The sequence below is a fragment of the Nycticebus coucang genome, chromosome 10 (genome assembly GCF_027406575.1).
Source record: "Nycticebus coucang isolate mNycCou1 chromosome 10, mNycCou1.pri, whole genome shotgun sequence".
NCBI classification, from domain to species: domain Eukaryota; kingdom Metazoa; phylum Chordata; class Mammalia; order Primates; family Lorisidae; genus Nycticebus; species Nycticebus coucang.
Genome location: NC_069789.1, coordinates 114,810,713 through 114,824,023, shown reverse-complemented (window position 1 = coordinate 114,824,023; position 13,311 = coordinate 114,810,713). Strand labels below are relative to the sequence as shown.

General features: G+C 47.8%; 1 protein-coding gene across 8 annotated transcripts in view; it reads left to right on the top strand.

Annotated features, from left to right (window-relative positions):
* The window catches only part of MYH14 (myosin heavy chain 14), a 100,402-nt gene that overhangs the window by 33,327 nt on the left and 53,764 nt on the right, over positions 1–13,311 (top strand). For all 8 annotated transcript variants that reach the window (XM_053607177.1, XM_053607176.1, XM_053607183.1 and 5 more), the window contains 3 exons: positions 1,842–1,940; positions 2,905–3,045; positions 9,160–9,255. In XM_053607177.1, coding sequence (XP_053463152.1) covers positions 1,842–1,940; positions 2,905–3,045; positions 9,160–9,255 — 336 coding nt within the window. The remainder of the gene's footprint in view (positions 1–1,841; positions 1,941–2,904; positions 3,046–9,159; positions 9,256–13,311) is intronic.

Genomic DNA, 13,311 nt, shown 5'->3' with positions numbered 1-13,311 from the left:
CTTAGTCATTGTGTTAAGACATTTATATTCTACATTTAGTAAGTTTCACATGTACCTTTATAAGATGCACCGTAGGTGTGGTCCCACCAATTACCCTCCCTCCACCCATTTGGCTATTTTTTTGTTGCAATTGTCATTGTTGTTTGGCAGGCCCAGGCTGGGTTCCAAGCCTCCAGCCTCAGTGTATGGGGCTGGCGCCCTAACCACTGAGCTACAGATGCTGAGCCCAATTAGAAGAATTTAAATGATAAAACACAGGCGCTCCAGGATGCAGACATGAAGAGGAGGGGCCAAGAAATCAAACCCACATGGACTTGAATCCCAGTTCTGCTGCCTTAAGGCTGTGGGACCCAGGGCACATGACTTGATCACTGCTGCCTTAGCTTCTCCTCCTGTAGGAGAAGGAACATGGACCCTACCCTAGAGGGCTGTGGAGGATCGTGTGGGTCAAATGCTTAGCCACAGTGCTCACTGTGTAGCACTTATGAATAACCTCTTGCTATCAGCAATTAATGTTTAAATCAGCAATGGACTTACCGATGTTAGTATTATTGATTAATAACTATTGTTAGAATGTTAACAATTATTAATAATAAGCCCCATTGCCATTTCAGGGGGTGTCTGATAAGCTCACTCCCTTCCGTGATCTGGGGAGGGGGTTTCCAGGAAAGGCCCTCAGGGCATGAGGCCTCTGTCCTCTGTTCAGGGATCCTCCGTACTCCAGGTCCCCTTGCCCCTTGGTCCTGCCTCCCTGAGGCTCCTGCTTACCCACGTTCTTAGAGCTCCTGGCTTGTCCTGCCCACTGGTCTTGCTATCTCCTGCTTCCTCTTATATCATCCACTTGCAACTCCTGACTTTCCCCATCCCTTCTCCCTGTTCAGTGTGGCTGACCCCAGTGGGCACAGCTCTTGTACCCAGCTACCTTGGGCACCAGCGGCTGACGTGTGGTTGGATGATCACAGCTTAGGTCCCCCCCCCAGGCCAGTCAGAGGGTCTCGGGATGGACCCCTGGGCGGGGAGCTAATGCAGCTTATCCTGTCAGAGCCAGCATGGGCACTGTGACCAGCATGACTAGAGTGCTCACTATGTGCCCACCACCCACCTGAGGGCTCTGAAGATGCCACCTCATCTCCTCCTTTCTGTGACCCCAAGAGGTGTAGATGCTGCTGTCAACCCCCTTTAACAGAAGAGGAAACTGAGGCTCAGGGCCACTGGTACCCAGGGTTGTGCAGCCTGTGTGTACTCACCGTACCCTTCTGTGGGAACCTCCCTCTTCTGTCTCCCCACCTCATCTGAGCAGCGCTTCTGGGTAAAGGAGCTCAGGTTGCAGCTGACCTTGGGAGGTGTGTGCCTGGCGGGGCACGAGTGTGGGACACAAAGTGCCAAACAAGGTGCCCAGGACTTCATTTTACTGTTAGATGTCTGGACGTGTTTCAGTGTGCGAATGTGCTGTTACCTTGTTAGAAGTGGAGAACATGCAGAGTGACATTCTACTTGGAGATGGGAGCAGATATATTTGAATGGGGAAACTGACACTAGAAGAGTGATAGTAGTTGGAGATATTCTCACCCATGGTTTACTAGCAACCAGGCACTGTTCCTGGCACTTCACACATAAATCATCTACTCTGACAGCAACTCACTGAGGGTGCAACAGATGAGGAAACTGAGGCATGACTGCTTAACTGGCAAGTCAGCAGCCTGGGCTGTGCACAACTCCATGGGATGGGGGTGGGAGGTGCAGCATGGGTGGGGCAGGCTCCTGTCCTGCCCTGGTAGCGTGGAGAAGGCCAGGTGGACCTCTTGCCCTCCCTGCTGGGACCTTAACTCGCCTCCATTCAGACCTGCTGGAGAAGTCGAGAGCCATCCGCCAGGCCAAGGACGAGTGCAGTTTCCACATCTTCTACCAGCTGCTGGGAGGTGCTGGAGAGCAGCTCAAAGGTCAGTGCTCCCTGCCTTGCTTGGTGGACAGGTGGGAGCCAGGGTGGGAGCCCTGTGGGGGCTCTAGGAGAGGGTGAAAGCGGGAGGCACTGTATTTGTCAAGCACACCTGTACACATGACTCCCACAGGTCCTGGCTCTCACTGTGTAGTGGCTTTTGTCACCTCCCAGCTTTTGTCGCAGGGGGGTTCTGCTGCCCTCTGGTTCCAGCTCTCTCCAGGGCCTGGCCCATGCCTGCTGTGTGGCCGTGCTGCTCCCGCTGCCCGTGTCTCCCGCTCACACTTGCTTCTGAAGCTCCGGGCTCCATGTGCTGTGGCTCCTCTCTCTCGTGGCCTCTCCTTCCTCCAGCTGGGGTTGCACGGTGACTCCGGCCTTGCTGTGGCTCCCGTTCCTGTGGCTCCTCTGCCTCCTGGTTCCTGATGTGCCTGGTGTGTGTAGCTTCTGGCGCCTGCTGCCTCATGCTCCCCTTGGCCCTGGCTTGTGCCTGAAAGTCCCCATCTGTCCCTGCTCCTCCTGCCCTCTGGCTGCCGAACCTTCCATGGCTCTTATTTGCAGTGGCCCTGCTGCCCTGCTGCTCCCTCTTTTTCTGGCTCCTTCCACAAGTCTCCTGGTGTCTCCTCTCCAGGTTCCCATTCACCGTGGCCTCTGAAGCCATACACGCTCTGTTGCTGGCCCTGCCATCTTGTGGCCTGTGCTAACTCAGGTTCCCGTGGCCCTGCCTCTCTGGGCAGCCCCCCTGACTTGAGACCTACTCTGGAAGGAGCAGAGTGGGGTGCTCTGTCAGGTGCTAAGTGCCACTGCACGCCCAGCCCTTCCCACCACACCTGTGAGGAGAGCACCACTGCCCATTTGAGAGGGACTCATTATTTGAGATGACTCATCCTGGGGTCACCATTGAGGAATCCGGGATGTGAGTCTGACTCCACGGCTCACCCCCTACCTTGTCTCCCTCTTGTCTCCTGCAGCCGACCTCCTCCTCGAGCCCAGTTCCCACTACCGCTTCCTGACCAACGGGCCACCATCTTCCCCCAGCCAGGAGCGGGAGCTCTTCCAGGAAACATTGGAGTCCCTGCGCGTCCTGGGGTTCACCCATGAGGAGATCACCTGTGAGTGAGCCTAGGAGGTCAGGCTGGGGCACTACTCGCTCGGGGTCCTGGCCATTCATGCCTCAGTTTGTTGGCTGGAGTGTTTATTGAGCACCAGGCTATGTGCAGTCACTGGAGTCTCGATGGGGTTTTTGAAGTTTCTGTGAGGGAGGGAATGAGACCCACACACATTATAAGGAATTACACAACCACAAGGAATTATACAGCCTATCAGAAGGTGATGAGTGCTGTGGAGAGCAATAAAAAGCAGGGACTGGGGAGGGAGGGTCACAGGTTTAAGCAGGGGGTCAGGGAAAGGTATTCTGAGATAGGAATATGTAAGCAAAGCCTGAAGGAGGTAAGTGAGTGAGCCCTGGGGAATTTGGGGAAGATTGTGCCCGGCCAAGTGAACAGCCTATGCAAAGGTCCTGAGGCAGGATATATGTGGCATATTGAGGGGTTGAAACTTCTGGAGATGGAGCCACAGAGACAGGTCTTAAATGCCAACCTGGGGGACCAGGGCTTTGTTGGGAGAGTGCCTACTGTAGTGGGAGAGGGTGAGCTCAGAGGGAGTCTGGTGGGGGGCTAGGGAAGCCCCAGGAGCCTGGGTCTCAGCTTAGTATTCCCGTGTTGAGAGCTTTGCCTTTCACCTTTTTTACTGAACAGTACGTTGTGGCGTGCCTGGGACAGCAAAAACTGATGGCCTTTGGTTCTAGAGGCCAGGAGTCTGGGATCAAGTGTCGACAGGGCTGGCTCATCTTGGGAGACTCTGCTCTCTGCCTCGCCCCTGGCTCCTGGTGGTTTCTTGGGCACCTTTGGCTTCCCTTGACTTGTAGATGCATCACCCAATCTCTGTCTGCATCTTCCCATGGCATTCTTGTGCGTATCTGTGTCCAGAATCCCCTTTTTGTGAGGACACCAGGCATAGCGTAGGGCCTACTGTTCTCTGCATGACCTCATCTTGTTACATGCGCAGTGACCCCGTTTCCGATAAGGTCACATTCCAAGGTCCTGGGAGTTAGGGCTTCAACATATCTTTTTGGGAGGGGGCGGTATGGGCATGATTCAGCCTATAACAAATACATACAGGTGGACTGTAGTTTTTTTCCGAGGCTGCGTAATGTTTTGTGGTTGGGATGAACTATAATTCTTTTATCCAAGCCCTCAAAAGAAGGGCCCTTAGGTGTTTCCAGGGCTGGGCTGGGTCTGATTCTCCCCTGGTACTGTGGGAGACCCTGGGAGCTATTGTTGGCACCAGGGCCAGACTGGGAGGGCCGGAAATGGAGCACAGCTTGGCTTTCTACCCAGGCTTGGCTTGGAGCAGCCAGGCCTCTGCGGGGAATATTGACACAGGGTCGCAGGGCTCCCCACCCCCACCCTGCTGGATTTCCCAGCCAAGGTTTCGCAATGCTGCAATGCCCTAGCCTGCCTGACTCCTCTGCAGCTGGGCAACTGGCAAACAAATTCAGATCGGGGCCCCAGTGGGGGCCGGGCCTCCCAGCCTGTCCCCTTAGGTCCCTCCTGGCCTCTTGACATGGTCAGCTCACATGACCCTCCTCCCGGTGCCTGTCCTCCTGTGGGGTGGCCACAGACACATGCAGCTCTGGTTTTTGCAATTCAGAAATAAAAATTATATGCAGTCAATGCATATAATGACATATTGTGAACTTGGCCAAAGGTCGTACTGAGAGAACCAAGTCTCTCCCATTTCCCTGGCCTGGGTTTCCTACTGATAAGTTTCCTGTGTGTCTTCTTCCAGAAATATTTTAGAAAGAACAGGTGTCTTTAAAAAAGATACATATTGTTTTTCCATAAAAAGAGGCATTCTTTAGTTTCAGGGTTAATGTTCAGCCATGAACATCACCTTAGTGATAAAAATGGGAAGCAATTTCCGTACTGGTTTAAGAGTCCCTGCATGTTGGTGGCTCTAGGTGGGCCCCTCAACTCTCTGACCTTGTACAGGGACCCTCCAGACTCTGGCCCTGGTTGTTCTGGGCTGGACAGTATTGGTGTTAAACACTCAGCTCATCATTCCCACAATAGGGTGCTCTGTCCCTACCAGTGTCCCCCAAACAATGGTATATTTTGGCCGTAGCTTTGCTTCAGCATGCATAGATAGACCTCCATCCTTCTTGCAGCTGTATAACATTTCATCATTTAGATAAACTGTGATTCTTTCATCAAGTTCCTGTGGACACATCCTTAGTAGTTTCCATACCATTGCTCTTAGATGATAAAAAAAAAAAAAAAAAGTAGGTTTTTGTGTTCATGTGTGAACAGATCAGTAGGATCAATTCTTAGAAATATAATTCTGGGTCTAAGGAGATATATAATTTTTTGTTTTATTCAGCTCTAAAAAAAAAAAAGTAACAGCTTGACTGGGCATGGTGGCTAACACCTATAATCCTAGCAGTCTGGGAGGCCGAGGTGGTGGATTGCTTGAGTTTAGGAGTTCAAGATCAGCCCAAACAAGACTGAGATCTCATCTGCACTAAAAATAGAAAGACTAGCTGGGTATAGTAGCACATACCTATAGTCCCAGCTACTCAGAAGGCTGAGGCCAGAGGATTGCTTGAGCCCAAGAGTTTGAGGTTGCTGTGAGCTATGCTACCACAGCACTCTACCCAGGGCAAAAGAGTGAGACTCTGTCTCAAAAAAAAAAAAAGTAAAAGCTTGATCGAGGTGGCCACGGACACATGCAGCTCTGGTTATCGCTTATCATTCCATTCATCTACTTAAAGTGTACAATTCAGTAACTTTTGACGTATTCACAGAGTTGTGCATTGACCATCAGAATCAATTTTAGGACCTTTTCAGTGGCCCAAGAAGATAAACTATACCCTTACCCTGAGTCTCTGCCCCCAGCCCCTGGCAACCGCAAATCTGCTTTCTGTCTCTGTGGGTTTGCCTATTCGAGATAGTTCCTGTAAATGAAATCATGCAGTACACGGTCATTTGTGGCTGGCTGTTTTCATTCAGCATTGTATGTGCAAGGTGCATCCCTGCTATAGCGTGTATCAATGCTTCCTTCCTTTTAATTGTTGAGTAATTTTGGGATGGTGCCTGTGGCTCAAGGAGTAGGGCACCGGCCCCATATACCGGACGTGGTGGGTTCAAACCCAGCCCCAGCCAAAAACTGCAAAAAATAATAATAATAATAATAATTGTTGAGTAATTTTGATTTTTATCTTTTTATTATGGAAAATTTCAGACATATATGCAGAGCAGGGAGCAATGAACCCCTAGACACCTGTCACCAGCACCAGCAATGATGAATTTATGGCTCTTGCATTTCATTTCTACTCCCACCTCCAGCCCCTCCCCAACTCAGGGGAGGGAGCAGTTTTTAAATTACAGAGAAGGCTGGGTGTGGTGGCTCATGTCTATAATCCCAGAGCTCTGGGAGGCTGAGGCAGGAGGATCACTTGGACCAAGCCTGGGTGATGTAGAGACTTCATCTCTAAGCAACTTAAAAAATTAAACAGTGTGCACCTATAGTCCCAGCTACTTAGGAGGCTGAGACAGGAGGATTCCCTTGAGCCCAGGAGTTTGAGGTTGCAGTAATCTGTGATCATAGAACTGCATTCTAGCCTGGGTATCTCAAAAAACATACATACCCTTTTCAAAAATTATAAACATTAAAATAAATCATACAGAATTGACCTTGCCACCATCCATAGGGTGGTGCTAGTTTCTAGTTCTGCCAAGCATATACTTGGAATAGCTGTGTCTCCACATCCTTGCCAGCCACCGTAGTTGTTAGCTTTTCTGCTTTTGCTGATGTGGAAGTTGGATACACTCTCATTATGGTTTTATTTTGTGTTTCACTTACAATGAGTGGAGCCAGTCACGTTTTTACAGACTCAGCATTTGACGAAAGAAGAGACAGAGGGTCAGAGAGGTGGATGTCTTGCCTTAGGGCTCATGCTGATTCAAAAGGAGGAGGCAGAGCCGTGGTGGAATGCAAATGCAGGCCTCACCCTAAAGCCAGCCCAGTTCTGTTCCCAGAGAAGCAGGTGGACACTTCAGGGAATCCAAGGCAGGAAGTATTTAGAGCCAATCACGGCAGGGCCTCCATCGACCCTCCCCTCCTTCTCTACTTTTCATCTCTACCTGCCAGCCCTTGGCGCCATTAAGTGCCAGGTGTGGGCAGGTATGCCAGCCTCCCGTGTGAGGTGTCTGCAGGCTGGGGCTTGCTTGTAATCCCCCTGGTCTGAGGTCAGCAGGAGAGCTAACTGCCACATCCTCAGGTGTCAATTTCCCCCGGGCACTTGACACAAACACAGGTTCCTTTTTTTTTTTTTTTTTTTTTTTGAGACAGAGTTTCACTCTGTCACCCTGGATAGAGCTCACAGCAACCTCAAACTCTTGGGCTCAAGAGATCCTCTTGCCTCAGTTTTTTGTTTTTAGTAGGGACAGGGTCTTGCTCCTGCTTAGGCTGGGCTTGAACTCATGAGCTTCAGCAGTCTTCCCACCTCAGCCTCCCTTCCAGAATCCTAGGATTACAAGCGTGAGCCACTGCACCCAGCCTAAACACAGGTTCCTAAGGCAACTGTAAAGGGCCATTTTAAAGACCATTGAAGGTAGCTCACACTTGTAATCCTAGCACTCTGGGAAGCCGAGGAGGTTGGATTGCCTGAGCTCAGGAGTTTGAGACCAGCCTGAGCAAGAGTGAGATCCCATCTCTACTAAAAAAGAAAAACATATATATATAATGGGGAAAAAACAAACTAGCCAGGCATTGTAGTGGGCACCTGTAGTCCCAGCTACTCAGGAGACTGAGGCAAGAGAATCGCTTGAGCCCAAGAATTTGAGGTTGCTGTGAGCTATGATGATGCCTCAGCACTCTACACAGGGTGACAGAGCGAGACTCTGTCTCAAAACAAACAAACCAACCAACTAGGTGGCAACTGTGGCTCAGTGAGTAGGGTGCCAGCCCCATATACGGAGGGTGGCAGGTTCGAACCTGGCCCCAGCCAAACTGCAACGACAACAACAACAAAAAATAGCCAGGCATTGTGGTGGGCACCTATAGTCCCGGCTTCTCAGGAGGCTGAGGCAAGAGAATCGCCTAAGCTCATAGCTGGAGGTTGCTGTGAGCTGTGATGCCATGGCACTCTACCAAGGGCAATAAAGTCTCTAAACAAACAACAACAACAAAAAAAAAACATTGAAGGACCAGGTCTGGGCTGATGTTAGGAATGATCATTAAGTTTGTTGGGCCAGATGTTAGATGGCAGCATCAGAGGTCTATGAGAACATGTTAGTATTTATTTGTCTTTAGAGACATATACCGAGGGAAGTTGGTATTAGGGCTGAAATGATGCCAAGTGTGGGATTTGCTATTATATTCCAGCCAAATAATAATAATTCAGAAAAAGGAGCTGGAAGAACAAGTATGTATATCACAAGATGTGAAACCCAAGATTTGAGTGCTGGGGTGGGGGGGCCACTAAGCTCTCTTCTTTGGAAATTCTAGTAAAAAGAAGTTAAATAATTCTCATGCACGCAGTTCAGGTATGGGGCTGTCTCCCCCAGGGCATTGATCATTTGCGGACTGTTTTGCTTATATGTGGTGTTGGATATCTCAAAAATTATGCACAGACCTTTTCTTATTTTGCTCATCTGCTTTCATTTGTGTTTATGTATTAATGTGTGGCCCAAGACAGTTCTTCTTCCAATGTATGGCAGAGGAGAGAAAAGGTCAGACATCCCTGGGGCACAACCAGTGCGAGTCATGAGAATCAGTCACCCTGGACAAATGTTTCCTCCCTTTTCTGCGTACCGAATGCCATATGCAGCCTTGTGAACCTTGCATTTTTCACTCAGTATTTTAGAAATCTGTGTCATCATAAACCTTCCTTGTTCATTTTCCTAAGTCCTTTTTAATAACTATGTCCATCACTTTATATAATAGACTGTGTGAGCAGACACTGGGTAGTGAGGAGACAAACCTCAGATATAAAATGAACGTGAATTCTCTGATCCGGTCGCCTATTTTAGGACCTAACCAGTGTCACAGATGGATTTGAAGCCAAAGGGCAGCGGTGTGATTTGCCTCAAGCTTTTTAAGTTAAACTTGCAAGGGGCCAAATTGCATCCAGAGCCCAGCGTGACCTCTCTCCTTGTCCCCAGCTATGCTGCGCATGGTCTCCGCGGTTCTCCAGTTTGGCAACATTGTCCTGAAGAGAGAGAGGAACACAGATCAAGCCACCATGCCCGACAACACAGGTACAGTCCCTGCAGCCTGCGTGTCCTGCTTCCATCCTGGTGCTACTCTTGACTTCTGCCCTCTGCTGAGTCTTTGCTAAAATAACATCTCCCACTCACCCACATTGGCTTTTTGGGTTGGTTGGCTGGTTGGTTGGTTTTGAGACAGAATCTCACTGTATTACCCTGGGCCAGAGTGCTGTGGCATCATCATAGCTCACAGCAACCTCAAACTTTTGGATTTAAGTGATCCTCCTGCCTCAGCCTCCTGTGTGGGTGGGACTACAGGTACTCACCACCACGTCTGGTAGTTTTCCTAATTTTAGTAGAGACTGGGTCTCGCTCTTGCTCCGGCTGGTTTCCAACTCCTGAGCTCAAGCTGTCCTCCTGCATTGGCCTCCCAGAGTACCGGGATTACAGGCATCAGCCACTGTGCCCGGCCTCTTTTCCTCATTCTAATGAGCTCTGCTGGGAGCTTGAAACAGCACAAGTATGCTGGAAAGGAGAGCTTTAAAAAAAACAGAATTATAGTCAATACTATTATTATTATTTTTAGCCAAATTGGAAGTGGCAATGCTTTTTATTATCCTGAAATAATACAGGCTGGAAGGGGAAAATCTGAGAAGACAGAAAAGTACAAAGTAAGGGATAAAATTATCCGTAATCATACTCACAGGAGATAATTAATACTCACATTTTGGAGTATTTCTCTCTAGGCTTTGTTCTACCTCTGATCACTGTGGATATAGATTGTCACAGAAATGGAATCGTGCTTCACACCCCCTATCCCTGGAGATAGCAAGAGCTTTCTGTCCTGGTTATAAAATCCTATCGGCTTTTTTAATTTTTCACTGAACACTAAGATGGGAGAAAAGGGCTCTATTTTAAAAGCTGCACAGCACAGAGGATACAAGGACAGGAGGCGTTACCCATGATACCGTTGATGTGTGATATTACCTGTGGCCTTTGGAGGCTCTGGTCACATACTTAGCAAGTGTGCTGTGCACTCCCATTTATTCATTTGATTTACAGAAGTGGGGTGAGGTCAGGCACAGTGGCTCACACCTGTAATGCTAGCACTCTGGGAGGCTGAGACAGGTGGATTTCTTGAGCTCAAGAGTTCGAGACCAGACTGAGCAAGAGCAAGACTCCATCTCTAAAAACAGTGAGGTGTTGTAGCAGACGCCTATAATCCCAGCTATTAGGGAGGCTCAAGCAAGAAGATCTCTTGAGCCCAGGAGTTTGAGGTTGCTGTGAGCTATGACGCCACAGCACAGTATTCAGGGCAACAGAATGAGACTGTATCTCAGTACATAGATACATACGTAAGTACATAAATAAATACATAAAATAAAAAATACACAAGTGGGATCAGACCTTACAAACATTTAAACCTGCTGTTGCCCCTTTGGATGCACTGGAGGTGACTTTCTACGTTATAAAGTAGAAGTCTATCTGGGCTCTGTAGGTAAAGATGTAAGTTCAGTAAAAGTGATCTTTGAACTCCCATGTGTTTTGTTTTCTGCATTTGCAAACATCAATCAGAGTAGTCCATGGGCCCCACCAGATGGCCAAGGACACTCCAAAGGCTTAGAACCCTATGAATGATGTCTGTTAAGGGCTGCCCAGTACTCTAGGGCACAGTGCCTGGTGATTTTCAAGTCGTGTTTGTTAGTTCTTCACTATTTGTCATAGAATGCAAAGTAAAGAATTAGAAAGTCACAAAAAAGGAGAAATTTAAATCCTCACAGCCTCCCCTTTCGGAAATAATCACTGTCACCTCTCAGAAGTAATCACTGTCACCTCTCAGAAGTAATCGCTGTCAACATTTTGGTGTATTTCCTTCTAGCATTTGTTTCTCTTTTCCTTTTTCTTTTCTTTTATAGCTGTTTATAGTAGCTGTTTTCTTGTTATGGGGATGATAGATGCTTGTATTTATTATTGTTTTAATTCCGAGTAGAAAGAAGAAACACACCTGCTCACACACTCTCAGCCTCGTCTTTTGCAAAAACATATATTTAACACTCTGGTATCCAGGCGTTGTTCTATACAATTCCCCCACAAAAAAAAAAAAAAGAAAAAGAAAAAGAAAAAGAGAGACACTATTACATAATATTCTGTAGCCTGAGTGTTTTCCTTTCAAAAAGTGTTACCTATTTTATTAAGGGTTTTCTAGCATAACTTTTTTCTTTTTTTGGCCAGGGCTGGGTTTGAACCCACCACCTCTGGCATATGGGGCTGGTGCCCTACCCATTTGAGCCACAGGCGCCGTCCAACTTTTTTCTTAATATTTTCTCGTAAAAAGTTTCAGAGGCCGGGCAAGGTGGCTCACGCTTGTAATCCTAGCACTCTGAGAGTCCAAGGTGGATACATTGCTTGAGCTGAGGAGTTCAAGACTGGCCTGAGTCAGAACAAGACTGTCTCTAAAAATAGCCCGGCGTTGTGGCAGACACCTGTAATTCCAGCTACTTGGGAGGCTGAGGCAAGAGAATCACTTGAGCCCAAGAGTTTGAGGTTGCTGTGAGCTATGATGCCACAGCACTCTGCCAATGGCAACAAAGTGAGACTATCTAAAAAAAAAAAGTTTCAAACATTGGCCAAGCACAATGGCTCATGCCTGAAATTCTACTACCCTGGGAGGCTGAGGCAGGAGGATCACTTGAGGTCAGGAGTTGGAGACTAGCGTGAGCAAAAGCAAGACCCCGTCTCTACTAAAAATATAAAAATTAGAAGAGTGTGGTGGTGCAAACCTGTAGTTCCAGGTACTTAGGAGGCTGAGGCAAGAGGATCGCTTGAGGCCAGGAGTTTGAGAGTGCTGTGAGCTAGGCTGACACCATGGCACTCTAGCCCAGGGAACAGAATGGGACTCTGTCTCAAAAAAAAAAAAAAAAGAGAGAGAATTTTCAAACATATACATAAGCCAAAAGGACTTATTTAGAAACTTGTTATGTTTCTGCATTTGCCAAAAGATTCTGCCCTATTGATCCCAGCCTGAGCAAGAGTGAGACCCTATCTCTGCTAGAAAAACTAGCTGGTGTCATGGCAGGCATCTATAGTCCCATCTACTCAGGAGCCTGAGCCAAGAGGATTGCTTGAGCCCCTCAGATTGAGGTTGCTGTGAGCTATGATGACACCATAACACTCTACTCAGGGTGACAGAGTGAGACTCTGTCTCAAAAAGAAAAAAAAAAACCAACACATACACATAAAAGATTTCACCCTAGACCTTTTTTTTTTCTTTTGAGACAGAATCTTATTGTGTCACCCTCGGTAGAGTGCTGTAGCGTCACAGCTCACCGCAACCTCAAACTCTTGGGCTTAAGTGATTCTCTTGCCTCAGCCTCCCAAGTAGCTGGGACTATAGGTGCCCACCACAACACCCAGCTATTTTTTTGTTGCAGTTGTCATTGTTGTTTAGCTGGCCAGGGTTGGGTTCGAACCTGCCAAGCTGGGTGTATGTGGCTGGCACCGTAATAACTGTGCTGTGGGCACCGAGGCCCTAGACTTTTTTTTTTTTTTTGTAGTTATAAATGATATTTTTTTATTTGTTTGTATTTTAATTGCTTTTCCTCTTTTCTACAATGTAGAAAAACAATTAATTTTTAAATATTTACTTCGTGTTTGGTCACCTCAATGAACGCTTATTCCAATGGCTTCTCCTTCCCGCAACATTTTATTACGAAGTTTTCAACGATACAGAAAAGTTGAAAGAATTTTACAGTAAATCCCACCTAGAGTCTACTGTTCATATTTCACTGTCCTTCCTTTATTGTGTATCTTTTCACCCATCATGGTTTTGTGGTGGATTTCAAAGCTGCAGACGTCCATATAGGTCACACCCCCACACATGCATATCATTAACTGGCTTCTAATATTTGTTTGGAATTCCTTTTCATTTCTTTCTTTCTTCTTCTTCCTTTTTTTTTTTTTGAGGTAGAGTCTCGCTCTGTCTGTCACCCTGGGTAGAGTGCTGTAGTTTCATAGCTCACAGTATCCTCAAACTCTTGGGCTCAAGTGATCCTCTTGCCTCAGCCTCCCGAGTAGCTGCAACTACAGATGTGCACCACCTCTCCTGGC